The 27,757-nt window shown below is 27.5% G+C and overlaps 1 protein-coding gene and 1 long non-coding RNA gene across 3 annotated transcripts; one reads left to right on the top strand and one right to left on the bottom strand.

Moving 5' to 3' along the window:
• Nucleotides 1–1,045: 1,045 nt before the first annotated feature.
• Nucleotides 1,046–1,991, bottom strand: LOC147657967 (uncharacterized). Its single transcript, XR_015291428.1, has 2 exons — nt 1,789–1,991; nt 1,046–1,512 (listed from the first exon to the last, which is right to left on the bottom strand). It is a non-coding gene; the product is annotated as an uncharacterized LOC147657967 (long non-coding RNA).
• On the top strand, nt 1,375–26,771 carry LOC100869307 (uncharacterized). 2 transcript variants are annotated; one of them, XM_012488937.3, is made up of 9 exons: nt 1,506–1,918; nt 3,186–3,380; nt 3,599–3,853; nt 4,378–4,513; nt 4,669–4,782; nt 21,451–21,629; nt 21,873–22,092; nt 23,535–23,649; nt 26,037–26,771. In XM_012488937.3, exons 1-9 carry the CDS (start codon nt 1,730–1,732, stop codon nt 26,086–26,088), a joined length of 1,455 nt encoding a protein of 484 aa, XP_012344391.1. In that variant the 5' UTR covers nt 1,506–1,729; the 3' UTR covers nt 26,089–26,771. The 2 variants fall into 2 exon arrangements, with proteins under 2 accessions (XP_012344392.1, XP_012344391.1); XM_012488938.3 differs by lacking the exons at nt 21,451–21,629; nt 21,873–22,092; nt 23,535–23,649; nt 26,037–26,771 and adding an exon at nt 7,373–8,343 and having other exon boundaries at nt 1,375–1,918.
• The last annotated feature ends 986 nt before the right edge of the window (nt 26,772–27,757 follow it).

Below are 27,757 nucleotides of genomic sequence, written 5' to 3'. Positions count from 1 at the left end.
TTTTCTGTAATCACGGAAATATTTCTTTTTTTTCTCTTTTGGTTATAATTAGAAATTCAAAATTTCCGCTCTTCGCAATATGTATAAATTTTAAAGATATTAGATAATAATATATTTTATATTATAAGGGATTTATATTAGAATATTATTATATGACTACAAGTTTACGAATACATTTATTTATTAATTTTATCTATTACAATTTAATTTTAAATACAATAAATATTCATGTCTTATATATGATATATATATATATATAATTATAATAATATATAAAATATATTGTATATTTATTTATTTAATCTTAAAGTTAAAACATTTTATTAACAATACATAATCAAAAATAATATATTAAAAGAATGATGAAATGAAATATTATTGATTTATAATATTTATTCGATATTAATAATTTTATTTTTTTCCTGTGTTTTAATCACATAAGCAAGGGATTAAAAATATTATATTTTACAAATTTGAAATTTAATGAAAAGTTCATATATATATATATATATATATATATATATAAATAAAGAATATATGTATGTAAAATTTTATTTTTAAATATTTTAATTTCTTTCTTGTAAATTTTAATAATTAAATGTTAAAAATGTATTAAAAATAACATACTGAAAAAATAATGAAATAAAAAATAAAAGATTTAATTTATCTGTTATTTTTATAATATTTTTCAATGCGTTTAATTGTCAATTTGTTAAATATACATTTATATATATTTGTATAATATTATGATTTACATGATAAATTAGTATCGATAAATTATCTTAAAAAATGATTTGTTTTAAATTTAATAAAAATTACTAGATACCAATTTAATATTTTGCATTTTTAATTGAAATTTTTATGAAATATGTTATATACTTTTTGTTAATTTTTTAATATTTAATAATGATTAATACTAATCGTATTTGTATTCGTATTAGTATTAGACATTAATATAGATTTCTTTTAATCATATATTCTTTAATTTATATTTTAAAAATATATGATATTGTTTTAATAAAAAAGAAAGGAAAAAATGAAAAGATTATAGAAATATCTAGGTATATTTCTAGTAACTTGATATCATTAAATTTTTTTTAAAGAAAAACGTATTAATTAAAATATAATTAAATATAATAATAATTTTTATATGTTGAAGAAAATTAAAATAAATATAATATAAAAATATTATATATACATATATATATATATATGTATACACACATATATATATATATATATATAAAAATTACTATACATCAAATATATACTTCATTTATCTCTTAATGTTGGTAAGCCGTCTATCGATTCTCCCCACGTACACACCTCCTCTTCAGTCATCGATTGCACTTTTTGCACCTGCCATTTTTTTCCAGAGTAATGAGAGCCTCATCTCAAATCAGTAGCACGAGGGTGCAGTAAAACAGGCCTGACCTGCGAAACCACCCTCACCCTCTTCGTCTCAATGAATCTTTCATATTCAATATCTTTCGAAAATTTCTAAAGTGTCTCCTGCAAGAAAAAAAGACAAAGAAAGATACACTTGAGAAGTCAAAGTGTGCAACGAAGAAAGAACAACGCAGCCATCAGTAAGAAAGAAAAAGAGGAAAAAAGATAGAAGTAGAAGAAGGTGAAAGTAAGAGAGAGACGGACAGAGGGTGGGTGGTGGGGGGCTCTCGGTTTAAGAGAGAGGGAGAGAGAGGAGGTCGAAGGGAGTCGAGCGAGGAGAATGACGGATAGCCAGCAGCAGTTTTGCTTGCGTTGGAACAACTTTCAAGCTAATATCACCAGCCAATTCGAGGCCCTCAGGGATGACGAGGACTTCGTTGATGTCACCTTAGCCTGCGATGGTAGGCGTCTCCAGGCGCACAAGGTTGTCCTCTCCGCGTGCAGCCCTTACTTCAAGGAGTTGTTCAAGGTTAGAAAACCTTCCCCGCCTTGCTTCTCTCGGTGCTAGTTGTTCGATGTTCCCCCCTCCCTTCCCCTCAACCGATCATTCTTACCTTCTTTGAGACTCATGCTTTACTTTGGACATGGTCGAAATAAAAATTCTTATTCATAATTCCCATGCATTCATCTGCTGTACCTACTAGTATGTCGTAATGTACCTATATATATTCATATATAGTTTGCATGGGATATTACTTTTTGTTGGATGTTATTTTTTAGTAATTAATCATAATTTATTTTATAGGATTCTATATAAATTTCAAATATATTACCCACATCTAATGTATATTTATATATATATATATATATATATATATAATAAACAATTAAAATAAAAAATAATTACAAATCCACTTTATTGGTAATAGTATATAATACTTTTCATATTATAATAATGCATTCATGCATTTATATTTATAAAAAAGGTTTATTATTATTAACAACCATTAAAAAATCATAAATATGTCATTTACTTATAGTTTTAAAATTATACAATAATTTTACATTAATTTAAAAGAAAAAAGTTATATTTTATTTCATAATTTATATTTTCTTTTATAATTCAGTAATAATTTAATTTAGTTACGTAATTTTGTATACAATAAATTTTTTAGTTTTCATTCTCTTAGACATTAATTATATATTATTTTTGTTTTCAAATATATAACTTTGTTTTATATTTATGTAAAATATTTAAATACATAATTCATTTTTATATTTGTATAATATCTTAACATATTGAAAACAAAATGATATAATTTATGAGAGATAAGTCAAAATGAATTAACTTAAAATATAATATCAATATAACTTTAAAATTTCTTGAAAAAATTATTTTATTAAATGTTGTTAATTTTAGTATTAAATAATAAATAAAATAGTATTAAATAGGAATATAACACTATGTTATAATATCTATAAAAATATATATATTAATAAGATTATATATATTAATTAAAATTTTTTTGATTTTATACTATAATCTAAATAAATTAATATGAACTTTAAAAAAATTAATTAAGAATGAACATATATAGTATATTTATGTAATGAACTCATATATGATAGTCTCAAAAAATTAAAATTAAAATTTAAAAAACAATTAATTATTTAATTAAATTATAATTTTAATATTAAAATTTATTGTAAATATAATATAAATTAGATACAAAATATTTTATACTTTTTGTTTGTTAAACAAATAAATATTGTTTGTACTAATTATATATTTATAGACAAATCCATGCAAGCATCCGATAATATTTATGCGTGATGTGGAATTTGAACATCTGCAGTCACTTTTGGAATTTATGTATGCTGGAGAGGTTAACATATCTCAAGCAGAATTACCTACATTTTTAAGAACTGCTGAGTCTCTGCAAATCCGTGGCCTCACTGACTCTCAAAATAATCAGCACAACAACGAAAAGGTTTGTTTTAAAATGTATTATGAATAATAATTAATTTTCATTTAATTTCAATATTTAATTTAAATTTATATTGAAACATTATATATATTATTTATTTTGTTTTCTGTGGTAATTTAAATTAATAATAATAATTAATTAATAGAGTGTTATCTTAAGAAAAAGATTCTTTAAAAATTTTTTAAAAATATATTAGGATAATTTCAATTGTTTTTTTTTAGCATTTGAAGACAAATAATATACATGCATCAAATGGTCGTGGGTTGATCTCACCAAATTTAGAGGAGGAGCGTAGTAAAACTCCACCAACTTCAAGTCCTCCACCACTAAAAAGGCTGTGCAAACGAAGTGATTCGCCTCAAATATCTAGTCCAGTACCAGCTGCGGCGGCCTGTGCATCTGGAACACCACGCACACGGCCATTAATTGAGCCACAGGTTCAACTTGACTGTTATAAAGATCTCGATATTGTTGAGGTTGGTTTGACTTCTTTCATAATTTTATATATATCATTTAATATATATGAGCTTATAATAAAGAAATAAAATGCAATATAGTCTAGTATAACTTTACATATTACAAATTCATTACAAAAGAAATTTTAATTTTTAAAGATATTTTAAAAGATATTGGATCTTACTGTATTTATATTTATATTTAATTTATTGTGATTATACATGAATTTTATTGATAATCTAACATAAAACAAAATGTTATCAAATGATAAGAAGATACATTTAAACATTTAATTAAAAAAAAAAAAAAATACAAAAATACTTATTGATTTATGAAAATATATACAATAAAAATTAATTAAAAAATAATAAAAAATAAAACAGAATAAAATTTATTTTTACAATTTTATATTTTTATTAAAATAAATAAATAATGTATGTTATTAATCATTATAGAATAATCATAATTAATAATAATTTAGAATAATTATAACATAAAATAATTATTTCTTGATAAAATAATTACAGAAATTTTTGTATTTTAGCCAAAAATAGAATTACCAGAATATGGAAGCGATGATGATTGTTCTCCAAAGCAGGAAGTCAACACACTGCCAAGTGGCTTTCTTAGCCTTGATGGTGGCATGGAAGTTTTGCCATCTTATCCACCTTCTTATCAAGGTAATTTTAAATAACATTTTAATTCAATTTCAATCAATTATTTACATTAAATTTACTTACAAATTTATTTAAAAATAAAATTAATTTTATTTTTATTTTATTTAAGATAATTTTAGTACATAAAAAATAAATTTTAAACATTTATATTTTTTCAGGTGGAGGAGCAGGAGGAGGAGGAGGAGGTGGAGGAGGAGGTGGTGGATCATTAGAAGGTGGGATGCCAGGACCATCTCATGCTGGAAACACGGAGTTAAATCAAGAACAGCAAGGTAAGTGACTGCCCGTCCCAACCCTAATTTTTTAGTAGTGCGAGCACCATTACAAACAGCAACAACCTAGCCGATCATGTCGGACAGAATTTTTTGGATACGAATATAAAGAGGAAGGAGAAGGAGAGCCTCGGTTTGAAATGGTAAGCTCGTGTAGCTCGGTAGCTCTTGCTAGGCGGTAGGAGAGAAAGGGAAAGAAAGAAAAAAAAATGTATGTATGATAGAGTGTGAAAAAGATAGAGTGAAGAATGTGTAGATGAGTGAGGCAGAGGGAGAGAGAAAGGAGAAGAAGAGACATTTGACACTCGGAGGCGATTTTCTGATTTTATCCAGGGGAGTGCAGTTTGCGGCTGTTGTGTGAGAAAGTCAGCTGCGTGTACATATTCGGGCTCTCTACCTGTTTATATTATTTGCCAGAGTTGGAGGTGATATCAAAAGGTTATAATAAATTTTGTATAAATTAATTTTTACAAAAAAAAAAAATTTTATACAATTTGCATTACTTTATGTTTTTATATATTATATATATATATATATATATATATATATATATATATACACACACATAAATTATATATTTTTTATTTTATAGTTATATTTATTTTTTGTCTTATTTTTAGTTAAAAATTTTTCTAAACTTAATTAAAGATATAAATATAACTTTTAAATTTAGATAATAAAAATTAGAGAAAATAAGAGAGAAAAGAATAATTTGAAATAGTTTAGTAGATTTAGAAAAACAAATCCCTCCGTCTGGTAAAGTTGCCTGTCCGTTGCTTCTATGTTTTCCGTTATTGTCCTTTAGAAGCTACGCCAATTGGAAATAAATACTAAGTAATTTTATTCTATAGTATATCAGTTTAATTAAAAAATTCTTTTAAATTATATTCATTCAAAGTATATCATTTTTTATAAAATATTAATATTGAAATATCAATAATTTTCATTAAGTATATTAATTTGTGATCAATTTTTTTTTTATTATGTTTGTGTTACTTCTTATAATATTTTAAAATATTTATTATTATATTTATTTTATAATATTTTACATTTCATCTAATTGGTGTCGTTTTTCTATGTACTCATTTATGTCCTATGGCAGAACACCCTAACTTGAAACATATAGCAAACCGATGGCTAATACTAAATTTTGTTATAAGCTTTTTGGTTAAGGTCAGTATTTAATTACGGTGTTGTAATTAAAAGAAATTAATATTTTTGGCTTCACTAATCATATTATGTGGTAAAATTCGTGGTTTATAATAATATATACATATATTACATGTAGTACATATATATATATATACATGTATATATATCATCATAATATCAATTATATATATATGTATATATATATATATATATATATATATATATATATATATATATATATAATTGATTAACAAAATTCAACAGTTAATTTTAAAATTTTAATATCAATTCTTAATATATATGATTATAATATATTTCTATTATTTTTTATTTTAATTATAATTTAATTATAATTAGTTTAATTAAACTATTCGAATTTAAATGATTAAATATTATTTATTTTTATTATTGTAAACTTTAATAAAAAATTGTTTGTAATATAGATTATAATATAAACAAGATTGAAAAAGTTTTATATATGATATAATCGTAAAAGTTATTTATATTTATTTATTTTTATACTTTCAAAATAATGTAATACAATAATAATATAAGATTTTAAATTAATGAAACTTATATGTTTTAAGTGAATATTTTTAAACGTAAAAGGGTGTTATTGTCAAGAAACGATTGTATAATAATCTCGGAGGATGCAGCGCGAGCTCTCACGCCTCATGTTCCAATAACACACGCTTACCATTTGTCTCCGATGTGTGCGCGCTAATAAACGCGCGATATCGTTGTATGCACGACAATAGTAATGGGATCATATTTTATTTGTTTTTTTTTTTATAAAATAAATAAATTTTATTCCATTGATATATTATATTATATTAGAAGATAATTACGAATCAAGGAAAATTTGTTTTTGTATATGAAGTATTATTTTAAGGTTATTTTAAGGTTAAAATTTTTTATTATACCATAGAAAATTTTGAACCATATATTATTTACCAAAATTTAAAATTTAATCCTAAAATTATTAAGATATCAAATTATATTATTAAGATTTCAAATTATATTTATTTGATTAATAGTTTGTATATCTGAAATATAAGAGAACAATATAATTGTAAATATCAAGATTCTATTAGATTCAATAAAATATTTTTTTCTTTCTAGAGAAATTTTTATAAATATTTATATAATGAAAAACATAAGGAATTATAAAGAAAAAGATGTTTTCAAATTATATTACATAAAAGATTATATATAGTAATAATTTATTTGAAATTTTAAAAATAATCCCATTGCTAAATTCGGTAGAGCATATAATAGTCGTGCGGCTAGGGTTTCTTAGCTGGTTGTTGCTGTCCGGTGGTGGCTGGCAAATCGGAGACCCCACCCATAAATCCATTCAATAAAACAAAACAAGAGAATTAATTCCCTTCTCCGTGCTGCCTCTACCGGGTTAGAGCAAGTTGTGTGTGTGTTGCAGCTGACCTACGCAAACTGCACTCGCTGGACCCACGCCCCTGTCCTGTCTGCAACCGCATGTACAGTAACTTGTCGAACCTGCGTCAGCACATGCGCCTGATCCACAACCCTCAGAGTGTCACATGCCCCCTCTGTAACAAGCCATTCAAGACCAAGCTCTACCTGAAGCGCCACCTGGTCAGTTTCCATGAGCTCAGCGTGGCAGACAGGCATCGCCAGGAAGAAATCTACCAACAACAACAACCTAAAGCGCAACAACAAGCTGGAGCGCAAACTCATCTACAAATCCAGGCACAACAAACAGATGTTAAACCTTTTCCTGTGCCTAGAGTTTCTATGGAAGAGGGTACAGCTACAGTAACTCTGGAAAACAAATCAAGAGTATTCCAAGATGGTGCTTATGAGGTCAATCAGACCAATGCCGAATCAAAGCACTTTCAGAGCAGCATCATGCAATTTGATACTGCATACCACTAATGCGCCTTAGTTTCTTCGGCCCATTTGTGATAGTTTTTTGGTTGAGTAGGCTTAAAGCCAGTATTTCCTGGCAACGATAATCTCCAGATGGAGTTTAATATAGTCTTTCGAAAGAAGACCAAGGTGCAGTGAAAAGATTAAGAGTTTGTGCTGTGATGCGAAGAGCAATTTATAATAATCGAGAATTTTATAGAATTTTTCACATTGAAAATTTTTCATAATACTAACTATTTTTTAAGAGTTTTTTCAAATTTAGAAATTGTTTATTTCTATTTTTAATAAGCATAAAATAAGCATATTTTTGCTTTAATTTTCTTTCACGCAAACCATCAATTCAAAAATTGTAAATATTATGTTTATTCAAAATAGATATAGATACAATAATAGATAATCAAGTCTTTAGAGTAGAATGTAAAAGCATATAATTTAAGCATTAATATAATTTTATATATTTTAATAGGTAGAATGAAATTTATCATTGAATGATGATAAAATTTTTTTAAATTTGTGCTGTTTATTATTATTATTTGTATTATTATTACATTTATAACATCATCTTATTTCTTATTATTTATAGTTATATTTACATATATAGAGATGATAGATTAGAAAGTGCAGCTATTATTTTGTGCATAATGATAACTTGTGCAATGAGTATTTTTTAAATAGTATATCAATAAATTAATATGTAATATTTATATTATATATTAAAATATAAATATTATATATAAAATAATTGCGACAGTATTAAAAGATGTAAAATTTTTATTATGTTTTGAATAATATTCATATTTATTAAAATATAAATATTATTTTTAAAACAGTATATGCATTTAAAATATATATTATAATATATTTATTTTATGTATTTTTGTGGTTTAGATGCACAAAAATTTTGTTAACGTAATTTGAATCAACAATTAAAATTTTATTTCGGGAAAAATCGATATTCTACATACATATATATATATAAGAGAGAGAGAGCTGCATTCCTAGTTTGTTCAGTAGTTCCTAATATCTTTTTTATAATTTTACATTTCGACTTTTGTTATAAAACGAAACACGAGACTTTTTTTTTGGTTAAGAATAAGATAATAGATATAATTAATATTAATAATATCATTATATTAATGGTATTATTAATAATAAATGAATATTAACGTTAATAATATTTAGTAATTAAAATAAAAATTTATAAGGAAAATACGTAAATTTTACTCTAAAGACTTTGAACGAAGCGATGCAATAAGAGATTATTTTTGTGCTCGTATCCTCATAGCACAGTTCGCTCGATAATATAATCTTTTCACAGTGACTTAAAATAATTAATGAAACGATAGTCCTTAAAGGACTGTAACTCGCAAAAGGTGCCGTGCCTATTCGTCGTAAGGTAAAGCGAGAATATTCCTTAAACAAAAGAAGAAAACAAGAGAGAAATTACAAATAATCGCCGCAAGTGGAACAGCCATCCCACCTCGTACTGATTATTCCGCGAGCCAGGATAACTTGTTGTTTTATTTGATGCTATACAGTGTTATACAGACTACAGATATTTACAACGATATTATATTCTTACAGAGGATTATATTTACTTTATTGATTGCGTCACACGACTGGGTGACACGCACAGAAACTCCCAGGATGACGTACGAACATATTATAATATATTTTTCACCGCGTAGCAGTTTAACGGTGCAATAGACAAGCCAACCGATTTTACAGCTCAAGCAGATTTACAGAGGATTTATTATTGACAGTTATCGATGGGAAACCACCGTGATGCAGCAGATTGAATTTAATATATTATAAGAGGCCTGTGCCCGAGATGGCTTTTTCTTCCAAATTCTTTTTATAATACGCTCTAACGTGATATTATAGAGCTAAATTTATCACCTTTTCTCTATATTTTTTATGAAAATAATAATTAATTTTTCAATTCTTTTTCTCTTTACACAATGTAATTTTCTTTCTAATCAAGAAAGAATATTAAACGATATTAATTTATCAACTGACAGTATTATCCTATTTTTTTTAATTTTATTTTAACGAATATACGTTTGAAATTTCAAAATATTACATTCTCGTAAAATATCTTTAATAATTTATTATTAATTTAAAATATAATTATAATTTTTTTTTTTCTTTTATAATTTTTGGAATATGAATTAATTTTTCCTTCTTTTATCAATATGTTTCAACATATATAAAGATGCTTTATAATTACAACAGTTTTTAATTTTTAATAAATTTATATTCTATCTTTTTTATTATGTAATTTTTCTTTTAAATATAATTTTTTAAAATACGAATGTGCACATTGTTCACATTATTATCTTAAATTATCGATTGCAATAAAAAAAGTTATATATATAGCTGCTCTCATATAATTTAATTTTATCAGTATTTCAAAATACAGTAATAATCATAATGATGAAAAATATTTTATATTTTACTTCGTAATCGATCGATATTAATTTTCTTTTTTTTTTTTTTTTTTTTTTTGCAAAACTTACATTTTGAATCTTTTCAAAGAGAAAAGAGAAAAGATAAAGAACCATCTCGGACACCCGCCGAACTCCATAGCCATAGTACCACACAGTACAACTCAGGATCTTTTATATTATATTTTACAGATGACAATAGTTCCGTGACCGCGATGTCCTCGACAAATTTTTCGCTATGTATTTTACGTCAGAGTCTAAAATTTTCAATAATTTGATAATTAATTATTCACAATCTCGTTTCGACGAAAGAAATTTCAAGTTTTTACTTATACAACTTTTTCCTCTATTCTTCGATCCATTCTTCAAATTTTTTCTTCTTCCTTTTTTTTTTTTTTTTTTTACATAACGAATAATTTCAATAATCACAAATGATCGTTTATTCCTCTTCCGTTCTTCCTCTCTTTACGAAATTTAGAAAAAATAATCTCACCACTTATATCTTTCTTTCGATTAATTTCGTCAAGTAATTACAAAATTATTGGAAATTTATCTACATAGACTCCGAGTTGAAAGAAAGTCGAAATATTTCTCGAGTTGATCGCGCCATTCACACAGGCTCCTTACCTCACGATTTACAATCAAATCACAGATGCAGCTATATATTATTATAATAAGTATATTTACATACCGTTTTACAATAGTGCCGGATCGCAACGACTGCGACGAATCAAATTTTTGAAGAAAAAAAAAAAAAAAAAACGCCAGACTCATTAACCACAATTAAAGAGATGGAAAAAAAAAAAGAAAAGAAAAGAAAAGAAACGAAACAAACAAATTGATTCCAATTTTTTTTTCATCTCGTATGTGGACGGGGTTTTTCTTTTTCTTATTGTTACGCACTTTTTCCGAAGATTTTTCTATTCGTTTTTTACGCGTGGAATAGAGAGCTTCGTGCCCAGCGCATAGTTTATAACTGACTCTAAGATTAGAATATAAATGTTGCATATCATGTTATTAAGATTGTTGTACAGACAGCCTGTTGCAAACCTCGGTCTATGGTTCCTCTCTTAATGTTTCTTTTTTTTTTTTTTTTTTTTTTTATTCTTCTAATTCTCTCTCACGCTTCGATTAAATTTTTTTTTTTTTTTTTAACAGATTCAAGATTCGATCGACGAAATTTTTCCAATATTTCCTTAAAAGAAAAAAAAAAGTATTTTCGACGAAATTTCAACCAAAAAAATTTTCGAAGATATCATTGTTTGATAACGAAATTTTTATTCATATTTTTCCAATTTTTTTAATTCTTAAAAAATTTCACCATCTTGGTTGCTACTCGAAATACGATTTCGATCGTTTCGAAATATTTCGATAAGAACAATTCGAGTTGATTGTTAAAAATTTTTGTCACACGCCGTGATAGATAGGTAATTATTTACGTTTATTATTAAAAATAACGGACCGGGATTGGCTCCCTAGACCGAGAAATCATGTTCATATACGTATATCATACACACACACACACACGTAAAGCACATAGCCAGAATCAAGCAGCGAGCCATAAAGTTAGAGATTACATTAGAAAGAGTTAAAGAAAAGAAGCTCAACAGATAATCGACGATTGGAAACAAAAAAAAAAAAAGGAAACGATACAGACAATTACAGGGAATTTCATTTTTCTAACTCGCAATCTAATTCGCTGGGCATTAAAAGTGATATTGATATGATCAGCCTATTAGTTGATTGATTGATTGATTGATTAATTGATTGATTGATTGAAACATTCCAACAGGATGATACAGTTTTTCCATTTTTCCAACCCAAACCGCCGAATAATCAATAACCGATAATTAATAACAACAAAAGTGACAAAATTCAGAAAAATTCAATTATCTCAAGAAAATGTCTAAGTCTGGAGAAAGCACCTTTTCGCAAAGAATTTATTCCCTGACTTTTTTCTTTCTTTCTTTCTTTCTCACTTTCTTTCTTCCTTCCTTTCTTTCTTTTTTATATACACACATATGTATATATATATTGTATGTATGTATATATAAACGTTTCCTTTGATCGGTGGGCGATTTGAAAATTGGAAAGTTGAAACGCTTGTTCGAGTTTAAGGAGTGATGAATATAAGTAACGAAAAATAATCTAAAAAGATGGAGGGATGTCAACGCGCGAATTAAAAGTATTTTTGAAATTTGGAAGGAGGACATTTTTCGGAAAATTTTTAGAAAAATTTCACCAAAATTTTCCCTGTTAACGAAGGAGGCAAAGAGGAGAAAAAAAAGGGGGGAAAAAAAAAAAAAAAAAAAAAGAAGAAAAATTATCCGGATAACTATTTGAGAAAATTCTTAAAAGTTGTGATAATTTTGTACAATTTCGAATATTACATTGTATATACAGGTTTCGATTCGAAAGCTGTGTGAACTTTCTGATTTTCGATTCAACGGTATATATATATATATATAAGTTTCTTTTTCAAGTCAAGTCGAAGAAACGAAACGAAAAGAGAAGAAGAAGAAGAAGAAAAAGAAGAAGAAAAAAAAAAAAAGAAAAAGAAAAAAAAAACGTATAAAGCAAAGATTCGACGAGTAGCTACGGATATTAACATTCCCGTTTATTCGTTAATCGATTCGTTTCACTTGTATATTTTCTACTACTACTATTACCACTACTATTATTACTACTACTACTACTATTATTATATTATTATTATTATTATTATTATTATTGTTATTATTATTATTTATTCGGAAACGTAATAATTAATCATCGAGATAAGTTGTTGAAACGAATTTTTCGACTCGAAACTTTTATTTTCTTTCTTCACTCATCCGAATTTTCTTTTCTTTTCGAGGAAAGTGCATTTGCTTAATTGTTGTACATATTGTAAATTATAAAATGATTCGTATACTCGAGAGCTAGCAATTAATCGTAAAATTAGACTTAGGGTTAATTAAAGGGGATACAAAGTGGTTTCTCGTTCGGTTGTTATATATATATATATATATAACTTTCCAAAAGAGAAGAAGAAAAAAGAGAAAAAAGAAAAAAAATAATAGTTAGCGTTTTTTTAATTATTCGTAAGAATGAAAAAAATCTAGTCAAAAAATGAAATTTCGCAAGGGATTGTGTTAAAAAATAGAGTTTCCTCGTGTTTTTTTTTTTTTTTTTTTTTTCTTTATTGCGAAAAAATCGTTACTTTTTCTTTCTTCGTAAACGAAAGCACGAAGAGAAACTGATTAAAAAAAAGTTGGAAGAACGAAAGTAAAAAGATTTAATATACGATTGCATTAAAGAAAATGCATTTTTTCGTTCCTTTCTCTTTTTTTTTTTTTTTTTTTTTTACAACATGATCGTAATCGAATCGACGAGTTAGAGAAAATTTCGTTCTTCTAAGCGATGCCGAGAAAACAGATATTCGAGAATATAAATCGACGATGCAAAAAGTTGGTAGATAAGAAAAGAAATAGTTCACTGAAATTGCGACCGTAAAACTTGCTAGTTACAAATATTACTACACATTAATCTCGTATTTCTTAATTTTCTTTCTCACTTTCTCTCTTTCTCCTTCCTTTCTTCCTTCCTTCCTTCAACTGTCCGATCATTATCGTCTTCTCCTTCATTTTCTTATTCTTCTCTTTCCCATTCCCCTCCCTTCCCTTTAAAACTATCTATATCTATATCTCATTCTTCGTATCTGATGTAAGATATTTTTTATTATACCCGATAGCGTATTCGAACGACCAGTATTTCACTATATTTTTTAATAGTGATTTTTATAATTGTAAAGGTGATGTAGTCGATAGTGCAATTTTTCGAGCGTAGATATGTATGTAGTTAGTGCATCAGTATTAAAAAAGGGAAACGCAGCTAGGAATATATGCAAATCTTTTGTGCAATTCTCTCGATAATTGTGTATTTCTTGTGTAAATTGTGAATTATTATTATTATTATTATTAATGCAATTTCTCATTATTAATCGCATTTATCTAAATATTCCGATAAGGCGAGTCTTTTGTAGAAAGCTGGAAACGCTAATAATGCCGTTAATCTGATGTGGTTTTTTTTTTTTTTTTTTCTTTCTTTCTTTCTTTCTTTTCTTCCCCTTTTCTTATAACGTTTAGATTTCAAGTTACTATCTAACTTCAAGTTTTTATCTCTTTTTACGCCAAGTATTTTTAATTAATGAAAAATTATAATAAAATTATAAATTATTATTCGAATACTTTTCGTAAAAAGAAAAAAAAAAGAAAAGTAAAAAGTATTCTTAATTTAAATTGTTTTTGGATAAAAAAAATTTTATATTTTGATATCCATTTGATATATAATATTAATAAGAAGCATGGAAATGTGAATTAAAAATAATTTCGTTCGGTTTTATATTTTGTACAAGATATAATTATATTTCGATTTAAATGAAATGTACATCCTATCTTCTCTTATTAGCATAAAATCTGCTTGGTTGTATAAAAGAAAAAAAACAACCGTACCGCGATATTTTTTAATTAATCTCGATATTAATAATACATCGATGAAATAATAATCGTGATACGAATCGATGAGAGGCGAGAAAAAATTAATTATGAATAATTTCCAATTTTACATTTTTAAATTAACCTCCTCCGGTTACGATTTTTGATATCGAATTTTTCGAAGGGACGAATTAATTTCTTTAATTGTTGTTTAAAAAAAAAAAAAAAAACTGGAAAAAAGATTCAAGGAAGAAGCGAGGCATTTACAATTTCTTTCTTTTTTTTTTTTTTTACTACTACTGATTAAACCACTACTAAATAAAATATCTATCTAAAATATCATTGATATTTATCTCTTAAAAAGTAAAAGTTATTAAAACATTATGCGAAGTAATAGTATCGAGCTGTACATATTATTGCTTTCTGCGTTTAATAAGATTCCGGTTGCGAATTTCAGTGAATGAATAATGAAAATCACCGAACGAGAATCCAAAATGACACGTAGTGCAACATTTTTTGCAAATTTACTTGGGAAAAATTTCTCTCTCTCTCTCTCTCTCTCTCGTTTTTTCTTGCAGAAAAATTTCAAATCAAATTTTTCGTCACGAAAAATATTCGACATTGACGATATTTTCGTAGAGAAAATCTGAATCATTGACGGATTTGTTAACGATATTTAAAAAAAAATTTCCAATTTTTGGCAATATTTAAAGATTTAAAATTTTCGTCGTTGTTGTGTTGAAACACTGTGACAATGAGATGGGTTAACAATAATAAGGCGCGTCGTGTTTACTTTAAACGATACTTTTAACGACGACGACGATACACGATTGCGAATAATTTTTCGTAACTTTTTTTTTTTTTTTTTTTTTTTTTAGAATTAAGATTGTAAAAGCTGAAAATTTTTGCAATAAATAGGGACTTATACTGTACTTTCGGAGTTTCTTGCAAGAAGAAAAAAAAAAGAAAATTGAAAAGTATATGTAACATTTATTGAAAATGAATTAATCATAAAAAAGAAGAAGAAGAAGAAGAAGAAGAAAAGAGCAAATTCGAAATCTTTATAAAAGCGTCCGCCCCTCCCCCCTCTTCCCTAAAGAGGACAAGATAAAAAGATAAAAGCAATGAAAAATTTTAATCTCTTAGTTAGATTTAAAAATAAAAATCTGATAAAAAAAGATAGACGTGTTTCTCTGGAGAGTAAAAAAAAAAAAAAAAAAAAAAAAAAAAAAAAAAAAAAATTAATAATATCCTTTATTCTTATTAATAATATAAAGAGATCGACGAACGAACGAACGTTTTTTCAAATTTCTGCATAAAAACTTTTTACGTAATAACTTTATAGACAAAAGTATTTTGCAGGAAAAAGAGAAAAAAAAAAGAAAAGAAATAAAGGACATATAGATTTTAGAGGTCGTTGCAAACGAAAGAAAACTGCACAAATCTTTTTGCAACTGCTACGTAAAATCCAAACGAGGGGAATAACAGATATCTTAAATAAGCCTTTAAGAAGAAGAAGAAGAAAAAGTTTTGCAGGAATTATTGCAAATATTGTAATCCCAGATTTTTGCAAAAAATTACAAATATTATTAGATTCAAAAATTTTTACCGAAAACTCATAAAAAGTTAGATTGTAGAATTTTTACGAAAAAAAAAAAAAAAAAACTCGACTAACTTTAGATTTAGATTTATAGATTTTTTGCAAATATAGAAGTGAAAGAAAGGGGGGAAAAAAAAGTGGCGTTGCGAGAACGAGATTAGGTGGAATTTTTATGGGGGGAAAAAAAAAAAAAAAAAATCACGAAAAAGTGGCGAGAGATTAGGTAGAAAGAAGATATTTAAAAACGAAAAAAAAATGAAATTCAAGATAGGATAATATAATATTTTTCGAGATATTAACACGTGGGTTTGCAAAAAATCTATCAAGTCAAGCAGCTCGTTCCGATAATTAAATAAATTGATGACGAGAATATTCCAGAAGGAAATAGATTAAAAAGGAAAAAAAAAAAAAAAAAGGAAAAGAATTCGTAAATTGTAATTATTTCTAAAATTTCTGAATATAAAGTGAATATGAAAAATAAGGAATTGGAATATTGAAATTTTTTATCTATTTTCTCATTCTCAAGAAGGGGAAAAACTTTTCGCGTATATGTATATATATATAGAAGAAGGGAACGGTTTTTTGGAACGAATTTTCTTCGAATTTTCTTGCTTCTGGTGTAGAAATTTTTCACACTTCGCGCTTCAACCTAAGTAAATTTATTTATTAGAATCCATTATGATTATTATTATCATTATCATCATCATCATCATCATCATCATCATCATTATATAAATTGTCCCGAGTGACATAGAGCGTAGGTATACGAAGTAAGAACGATTCATAACTATTCACTGAACGAAACGACTGAATAATCGATTCTTTCTTTTTCTTCGCTATAGAAAGAAAAGAAGAGGAAAGAAAAACGCTAATGCGAACGAGAGGTAATAAAAAAAGAGAAAAAAAAAAAAAACAGAAGAAAAAGAAAAAAAAAAATTAAAATTTTTGTACTTAGAAGTTTATCTGGACAGATAATTGTTCCTATTTTTTTTTTTTTTTTTTTTTTTTTTTTTTTCACTTAAAAAGTGTACTTGTGAATAAATCGTTTTGTTTTCGTCGAACGATAAAATCTCTTTTTTTTTTTTTTTTCTTTTTTTTAAATATCGCATCGTTATCGAATTAATAATTTTCTATAAGACACGAATTAATATTTTTTTAACATCGTTTTGATTTGAATTGTATATATATTTTTCTAGCAAGAATCGTTTATCGTCTAATGTGTTTTTTTTTTAATTAATTAATTAATTAATTAATTTAAAAAATATTGAATTATCTGTACGGATTAAACCGCGCGATAAGAGACAAATCGTGTGTGAATCTTTCGCGGTTGAAATGTAATGTAATGTAAACGCGTTTCGTTTATTATTGTCGCAATAAAAATATCGTATGCATACGTATTTTTCTAATTGTTATTTCTTAACTTAAATGTAATTTAAGTTTTAAAGTTTTTTACGTTTAAGCAAAAGAAATAGAAAAAAAAAAAGGGAAAAAAAAAAAAGAAAAGAAAAGAAAGAAAAAAAGAACGTGTAAAACATTTTATATTTTACATGAGTAATTGTGAACGATAAATAATTAATCGATGATTATCGAATCGATTTTAACGTAAGAAGAAACGTAAAGAGAAAGAAGAGGAAAAAGGAGGTACATTCTGGACGTCTATTTCACTCGTCCAAAATGTAAGGATTAATTATTTATTGTGAAAGAAGTACATAGACACTGGTGGATTAAGTGGAAAACGATTTTAATCGCAAATAGTTTTTAATAGTTGGTCGATAAAGTTCCTTTCCCGTATATAATTGTCCGTGCGATTAACCGATTAAGTAATTAATTGATTAATTGTCTCTTCAAGTTTATTTATCGATCGAGGAAAAGAATTATCGCGATACTTAAAATATATATATATATATTCTCTCTCTCTTTTGATGATAAATGATATTCGAAAGGAATTTTATAAACGTTTATCGACATTTTTTTTTTTTTTTTTTTTTTTTGTAAATTTTTGTTGAACGCGTGGTAAATAATTGTAAATTGTTCAAATCTCTCGCGTTATTTTTATGTTCCTATTTTATTATTTAATTGTTTCGCATTTTTTTTTTTTTAATTCAATTTGTGTAAAAAAAAAAAAAAATGAATGTAAATATTTAAGGAAATTCGTTTTCCTTTTTTTAGTTTTACGACTGATTATTAATGATTTATCGGTAATTATTATTATTATTATTATTATTTTCTTTTTATGTTTAATAACATATATATATATATGTAGGCATGTATATATATATATATATATATGTGTGTGTGTATGTGTGTGTGAATATTTGTTGGATGATTCTTTCTTGCGAGTAATATTTTTCTAATTTATCGATAGATCACCGATTTAGATTATATTATATTATTACGATATTATACGTATACATATGTAATCGAGATATTAGAAAAATGTTTTTTTAAATTGGAGGGGGAGGAGGAGGAGGAGGAAGGATGAAATAAAGAAAAGGGATGCTCGACGTTTGGAAACACATTTTTCTGATATTCTTCGATCGAATACATTCGACGATGTTCACGATGATACAACATGTTCCTTAAAGTACTACACTTTTTATTATTATATCGCCCTGTCACTTTTGTATTGTTTAATTCGACCTATTATAACATCAATATACATTATGCGATACATTTTTTACGATATTAAATGTAAAAAGAGTAATATTTAAAATTATATATTTGATCATCAAAATATATTATATCAAACTATTATATTATGGAGGAATTGAATTCTAGAAATAACTACATTTTTTAACGCGGTCGTCGTTTCGACACTCGTCGTTTTTATTTTATCGCCCGGTTAGCTCGATCGGTAAAACAGGTTGTCGTGAAGATTAAAAAAAAAAAAAAGAAATCTTTTTTTTTTCGATTCGGATTTATATTTTTTTCTCTCTCTCTCTCTCTTTCTCTCTCTAAACAATCGCGCATAAAGCATCATCCAACAATTAATTAACAGAGTTATCGTTCTTGTTATTCGCGCGGCAATATTATATATCGTGCTTGAAGAATTCTCGAATTTTAGAAGAAAGACAAACAAACTTTTTTCTCGATAAAAGAAAAAAAGCCTGTTCCTTTTTTTTTTCAAAGAATCGAAACGATAGATATTTAATACAAATGATAATCAACATATTCAACCTTGAGATTGAAATGCTTTTCAAAATAATGATGCGTTTTACTTGTATCGGTGTTTCCACCAATCCACCGATTGATTGTAACCTTTCGATTCGATCAGCGCGAAGATATATCGGTGAATAAAGGATATTCAAATTTGTACGACACCCTCGATATTAATTAATTATTTTCTTGTTTCTTTTTTTAATAATCTGTTTTTAATAATCTGTTTATTATTTATCCAAAGAAAAGGATTTCGATTAAAAAAAAAAAAATTTTAATCAAACAGGAAATCGTGTTACGAATCGTAGATAGAGATTAATTTCAATTTCGATGATTAAATTATATTTTCCCCTCCCCCAAAAAAATGTCAAGAGTTATTTACGTTTTTCGAATTTTAAATTCGATGTTCTCTCGCTTGTTTCTTTTATTATCATTTTGAAAATGATTTTTAATTCGTCGACGATGAATTGAAATTTTTCATAGATTTATCAATCTTATTTTTATCCTATTTTAATCCTCGAATAATAATTGTACATATATATACGTGCATAAGTGATAAGATCGTTTTTAAGTTACTTCAAACGAAACGTCTCTTAAGGTAAATACGCGTTTTCTCGCGCGCGCGCGCGCGTGTGTGTGTAATCGAATAATTTCGTTTCGAACACGTAATAATTATACGGCTTTTAATATTTGCCACAACCTACAATAACAATTACGGCATATAGTTTAACTACTTGCTCACTTCCAATTGAATACTTTTTATGAAATAAAATAACCAAGTTTCAAATTCAATTATTAATTTTAAGTTTAAGTGGAAGGATGTGAAATGTAAGAAGGAACGACGATCTCATTGTGTGAAAATAATTTATAACATCACGACAAGTATTTCTTATAAATAAATCGGTTTATATAAATTACTTTTTTACATAGAATTGCCTTTCAAAGTTAAATCATTTTCAACGACGAATATAGCGTGGTGAAATATGTGTTATCAACGTTATTGGGTCGATGAAGAAGAAAAGAAAAAAGAAAAAGAAGAAAATGGCGTTACCGAAAACGGATATATCTTTGTCGAGAAATCTGTAATTATCAACGATCGATTAGTCGATTGAACGCGAAGGATATCGAAACTAGGGTATTAGAAACGAAGGGTATTCTCAAATGATAATTACAAAGGAATATTTTTTTCCCACTCTGCCCTCTTCGTTTCTCTTTCTCTCTGTCCTTTTGCTCTTTAATTAAGGAAGAATCGCTTTCTGATTGGAATTTGTCTCCTTTTTGCAATTAAAAAAAAATTATTCTCTTTATTGTGTTTGTTTAAACGTATTCGAAGATGGTATTTCGCGAATGATCTCTTTATACAAATATATATCTCTCAATTATTTTTTACTTATTCCAACGTTTTTTTTTTTTTTTTTTTCTTTTGATTTTATCATCATAAAATAAACATTTTTCCAGTTTTTATCCCTTTATAGAAAGGATAAGGATGGGACATATCGTTGCTTGTAACCGTTTCCTTCGAGTAATACATTTATCTCGAAACTTTTGGTCTAAGCTTTAATTGAATTTGCATTTCGAGATTGAAACTTACCAATCTAACGAAGTATTGTTTTCCGTTTCCACTTGGTGTAAACGTGATTTCGATATTTAAAGTTTATACGTACACGTGTAATGTGCTTAAACTAGTTCTCAAACTTTTCGCACTTGCGAAACCAGATCCACATCCACATCGTGTGTTTGTTTTTGTATTTAAACAACACACGTTGAAAAATTGATATCACGTTTCTCGAGTGTACGAAAATAATTGATGCAAAGTTTTCTTTTTTTTTCGTTCAAAAATATATATGTTTTTAAACGATGGAAAATGATAGAGATATGTTGGTAAAGAAGAGAGGCGAAGCGAGTACATGTGTGAAAAATGCTTATTCAGGTCGAAGGGTACGCCGCGGCAGGCCGCGGCTTGGAACGAGAGGTGGAAAGCATGGATCCCCGTCCGTGCAAGGCAATTCGCCATCGAGGAGCGAATGGTTACCCTTGGACATGAGAACTACTCCTCCTGCTGCGATGCCTGCTTTCCGTGGTTTCGAGGAATCCTCTTCCGACGGCGTGGTAAATTTTCCAAATCTATATTTATATTATCTTGCCGCATTCTCTTCCGCTTTTTAACCTCTACAGCCTTAAACGGACTAATTTGGATCTTATATCCCCTCTCCTCTCTTTGATATTGAACTTACAACTGCTTTAGTTTTTGACAATCAACGTGTTGTTCGATATTTTGTACGATAAATATTTCGATTTTAAAAGAGTTTGCAAATCCGTGATAAAACGTATCGTGTATTATTTATTCGATAGGTGCACCTGGGGGAGGGAATAGCAATTTGCGAGGAACAACTAAGGGCTGTGAAATGGAGCGATTACAGGAAATTGACACGTGGCCTGGCTGCAATTTTGTTCAGCCCTACCGAGTTGGCCACTTGCTCGGTAACGGGGCAACGATGGAGTCGAGCTGGGACTGCCACTGAGAGACCGGTGAAACCTGCCTTGGATAAGGCCAAAGTCCAGGCTATCATATGTAAGTAATTCTTAATGTTTAGTTTCTAAGCTGCGTTATTTATTAGAACAAATATTTGGGATGATAAGTTTACGAAAAAATACGTTTAAAGATATGAAATTGCACGAGTTTATTTATACCTCTATTTTCGTATTCTGAAAGTTGATACTCGTGCGTATAATACGATAAAGGAAGGAAGGAATAAAATTTCTGAGAGAGAAAACAGAAATAAAAAAAGAGTAACAAGTTTTATTTTTTCGCAGACCGGTATTTTGTTTCACAAAATAATAAATCGACATTGATGAAATATAACTAACGATGAATAGGTTAAGAATTTTTCTTCGAGTCACTCGCTCGAGTTGCTGTTATGCAACGACGCGAAGTTACGAGATTTAAATCGAGTTTCATTTTTTTTTTTTTTTTTCAAACAAAACTAATTAAACACGTAGCAATCTTACGAGCATCTTTGTGAATAGTTGACGGAATTAATACGTTTCTTTATCGATGCACCGTGATATAATATTCGCGTGTATTTAAGTTAGAGAGAAATAAATGTTTTGTCATAATATCGTATAGGTGTCAGCACTTGTAAGAGAATTTAGCTTCGAAAATTTATCAAATAAATGTTATATTATATTGTTTTTTGATTTCTTAGTAATAATTCATTTGCAATAATTTTCGCGAATTTTAAATGAAAATTGTTTGGAAAAAAAATGGCTTTGGCTAAAAATATATCGATTTTGGAGAAATTTCACGGAACAATCGAATATGAAACGATGCATGGGAAAGGAACGCAGAATATGTAGACGTATGAAGAAATGTGGTAAACGCAGGATATCCGAGAATAGAGCGGTGACTACTCTTCGACGATGTCTAAACATTTACTCGGATTGAAAATAGGTCGTTCAAGAATTGGAATTTCACTTTATAAAATCTCGCCTCTTAGCAAAATCTAGTTCTTCGTTCTATTTTTCTTCCGAATTGCGAGAAATATCGAAATATACGAACAAAAAAAAAAAAGATGTTAAATCTATTCGTTCGTAAATATCAGTGCTAAAACGTTCGTGTTTATTTTTCTATTTTATTTCTCAAACAGATAAAATGATGATAAAATTTGATATAACGTTGAATTGGTTCTCTTCAATTTTTCATCTTTTAAAATTTTCCCATCTTTTTCTTTTTTCTTTTTTTTTTTTTTTTTTTTTTTCGTTTCAATATATATTTCGAAATGTGAAAGATGAGAAAAAGATTTAAGTAATGTAATGTGAAAAGAAACGTAGATTTCAAAGAAAATATTAAGCGTTATATAAGTATTAATACGTATAATTTGAGTATAATAAAGACACGAGTGTAAAACGAATGTAAAAACTGGATAAAGTAGTAATAGCGGTTGAAAGCGCTGAAAATGATATTTAATTTAGCGCATCTGGTGAAAGTATATTTTTTTTATTGAAATTTTAAAGCTTACGTGACATCGAGATTTCCCACAGTCGATGTGAGCAGTGTGAAGCAAGTGTTGGCTTACAAATGCAAGGAGAACTCGACAGCGCTCAAGATGAAATCTATTAGATACATTTGGTAAGTCTAATTCAATTTCTTATTTATATTCTTTTCTTATTTTATATTTTCCTCAAACGGAAGATGAGACTTTCATCAAATTTACGAGAACTCGTTCAATTTCTTTCCATTTAATCCATCGAATCGATTTAAATTACAAATAATTTTAATAAAAGTTAATAAATAAATAAGTTTAATAATTTTAATTAATAAAAATATATATATATTTTCTTTTTCTCTTTGTTCTCGTAAAAGACTTAACTTTATCGCGTTCAAATAATATGATTAAAATATCATATCATCATTTTCTTTTCCTTTCCATTTTGAGGAATACATTTTTTTTTAATTTTTATCAACGTACGCGCGTACGTTGATCAAAGAAATATTTGATTTTCACTTATTTTTGCTCATTAATCGGCATATCGATTGAATGGCTGTAATAACCGTTCGCGGTGAAAAACTGCGACAGGGGAAAACGGCTCGTGTTTGCATTTAAAAGTGGTATCTAAATTATTTACGACGTTTGACGTCCCGATAAATGAAAATGTAAATCGGCCGCTCTTTTTTTCAGGTGGTCAATTTTCTTGCGTATTTGCATGAAATTGCATTCTTTTTAGTCGCGTTCGATCTATTTAAAATTCTAAATTAAAGAAATTCTTTCCATTCTTAAAATACACAACCCCCGTCAATTATTAGTTCAAGTCAAATATATGTATATATTTTTTAAATTTTCGAATGTCTTCATTGAATAGAAAATACGCAGTTATGGTCTGATGATTTTCAAAAAAAAAAAAAAAAAAAAGGCAAATATAATTTCGAGCGATGTCGTCAATTGAAAAATTGTTAAATACGCGTCGATTCAATTACAACGGAAAATGAAATGTTTTCTTTATTCCTTATTCGTTATTGCGTGTAAACATTTCTTGTTCGTCGCATATTTGTTATTAAATTAATATATCATTTCAATAACTATACTTGATAATTTTTTTTTTTTGAAAAAAGCTGCAGTCGAATTCGACGGAATTTCGTGTTAAGAAGTTTTGAAAATTAATTTAATAAAAATCCAAGACAATTTTAACCGCGACAAAAAATACAAATCTTTGAAAGGTCAATTTAATTAGATGTTAAATATTAATTATATCATGGAACTATATATGTACACGTATGTATATTGGATAAAAATTTTATACACAAAGTGGAAATAAATATTTCGAAGGAGCAATTTTTCGTACGCGCCTAAGAATTTTTGTTCACTGCTGAAAAGAAGTCTCGCAGGAAGACTGAAACAAGAGGATTCCTATTGGACCGTCTATCCCCACTTTAGACGCTTTGTTGATAAACCTGACACCACACGCTACATATACATAATAGAATAATACACATAATATACATAATAGAATATACATAATAGAAAAGCTATAATCGTAGAATTATTTCTTAACTGCTCGAATACAAAATTACATTTATAAATTAAACTATCATATATGGATCATAATCTACATATATGAGAAATAAAAAATTTTTTACATTATATCGATACGTTAGAATATTCTGAATTCTATGGTTATACTGTATCGAAGTTTAAATACAGATTGTCGATTTGGATTGTTATGTGTGATAAATATCATGGTAGAAAGAAAAATGGGTGTGAAAATAGGCGTTTCCTTCCAAATTTAACCAATCAGATTCTGCATTCCTTCTGCGAAACTTTTTTCCAGCAGTGAATAATATTTTTGTTCACTGCTGAAAAGAAGTCTCGCTAGGATGGTACTAGGACAAAAGAAGTCCTTCGCTTGTACCGCCTATCCCCACTTTAGACGCTTTGTTGACAAACTTGATACACTCTACATAGCAATAGTAGATAAGCTATAATCTTCAAAATCGTAAAAATTATTTTTATTTTTTAAAAGTTACGTTAGAATAATCATTTAAGACTGGAAGTATGAAATATTTTCGAAACTATTAATATATTTATAGTTTAGCTTATTCATATACGTACAATTATTATTTTAACTATTCGAATACGAAATTACATTTACAAATCGTAAACAATATTATGATAAATAAAAAAATTTGTATATTATATCGATTAGAATATTTTAAATTATGATATGCATCGAGGTTTAAATACAAAATCATTGATTTGGATCGATATATGTGACAAATATCACGGTAGAAAGAAAAATGGGTGTGAAAATAGGCGTTTCCTTCCAAATTAACCAATTCAAACCCTGCACTCCTTCCATCGCGAGACTTGTTTCCATCAGTGAACAATTACGTGGATCTAATAACGTGAAGTGCAAAATTTTTATCAAATACATTCGTATAGATATATATAAATAGGGGATAAAGAAGAAAAGGAAAGGAAAAGAAGAAGTCTGGAAGGGTTGATAATACTCTGTTCGCAGTGAGAGACAGGAAACGGAAAGATCACCAAGAGCGAATCCCGAGGATAAGTGAGAGGTGATAGGGGCGCGTTGAACGGGCGGCCATATCCGAACAACTTCTCACCGTTCAATTCAACTTCGAGCTCTTTTTGCGATTTGCCACTGCTAATCTTCTTGCTTCGTCCTCTCTCGGCTTCGTCGAAGCTTCGAATTATTATTCCCATTCGATTGGCTCAATTTCCCCTCCAATTTTCTTTGATTCGATCGTTTAACGCGGTAACATACAATCCTCCGTTCAGCTGGATCAGAACGATTTATTCACTGTTCTGTGTCATATAGAAGCTTAAAAAAATAAAAAAGAAAAAAAAAAAAAAAACAAGAAATTTCAAGGGATCAATGGATAAAAAGTCGAATTATCTTTTGAGAGATGAATTCTGGCCCAAGGCTGGAACTACTTTCGAGATGATGTTGAAACAGCTTATATAGGATCAATTCGGTTAATACTTGAAAAAATTTCGAACGAATATAGAGTAATTTAGACGAACAATTTAGATATCTTCGAGGAATTGAGAAAGAACGTCTCTTATACACGTTATTTTTTCTAGCAACGTGACTTTCGAAATTCCCGTTCATTTCCCAGACATTCGAATCATGTTAAGATTCGAGATCAATTATTATCCGTAAGAATCGATTGAAAAAGAAAAGAAAAGGAAAGGAAAAAAAAAAAAAAACAACAAGAATCGAAAATTTTTCTATTCGAAATGGAAAAAGAGACGGAAAAATTAAAAGTGTCTAGCTATCCTCGTTAAAATAACCGAGCCTTACATTTATCGATTAAAACGATTTCCATTTTTTCCACGTGCGTGCGTATAAGAATCGTCGAATAACACGGATGTTAAATGTAAATAATTAAAAAACAATTTTCGAAAGGAGGAATGGAGGTGGCCTATTTGGTTAGAAAAATCATCTTCGAGATAAGAATTAAGCAAAAGAGGAAAAAAAAAAAGAAGTATTTATATATATACATATATATATATATATATTGTATATGTATATATAAGAGAAAAATACGTCAATCTTAACGAATGGAAGGAATCGTAATCAAGTACGCGACTTACATAGGAAAAATAATTAGAAGGGAGAAGAAGAAGGAAGATTTCGTTGGTAAAAAAAGAAAAGAAAAAAAAAAAAAAGAAAAAAACGTACACCGTTTGTTATTAACGAAAGATAGTTTTGTTTATAAATTTTTTGCAAGCGGTTTATAATGCTTGCAAAAAATCCCCTTAGGAAGGCATTAAATCGATCATAGAAACGATGGAGGTACGATTCGAATCGATGCCTGTTTCAATTTTTAGTTTACTTTCTTTCTAGAACGAATGAAATTTATGTTTTTCTTTCTAATTAGATGTTAACATAACAGGAAGAGGAAAAATTAATTGCTAAACGTCTAATCTCGCTAATAAGAGATGGAGAGAAATGTCGACGATTCGTCGTCGTTTCGAACGGTATAAATGTATCTATATTTTTATTACGTTTTATTACTTCACGTTTTACCGACGTAAATACCGCAGGAAACATAATTACCGACCGTTCTTTATCCGATAAACATTCTTACTTAACTCAACTCATCATTTTTTTTCTTTTTTTATTTTCTCTCTTCAAATTTGAAAAAAAGTCACAACGTTTTAGCAAATTGTATCTTTTCCTTCTTCCATATGGATAAACGTACCAAGGGTAATTGT

The sequence above is a fragment of the Apis florea genome, unplaced genomic scaffold (genome assembly GCF_048593485.1).
Source record: "Apis florea isolate Af1SG1 unplaced genomic scaffold, ASM4859348v1 contig_2492_pilon, whole genome shotgun sequence".
NCBI lineage: Eukaryota > Metazoa > Arthropoda > Insecta > Hymenoptera > Apidae > Apis > Apis florea.
The sequence above is the reverse complement of the archived record's forward strand: the minus strand, read 5'-3'. Positions and strand labels throughout refer to the sequence as shown.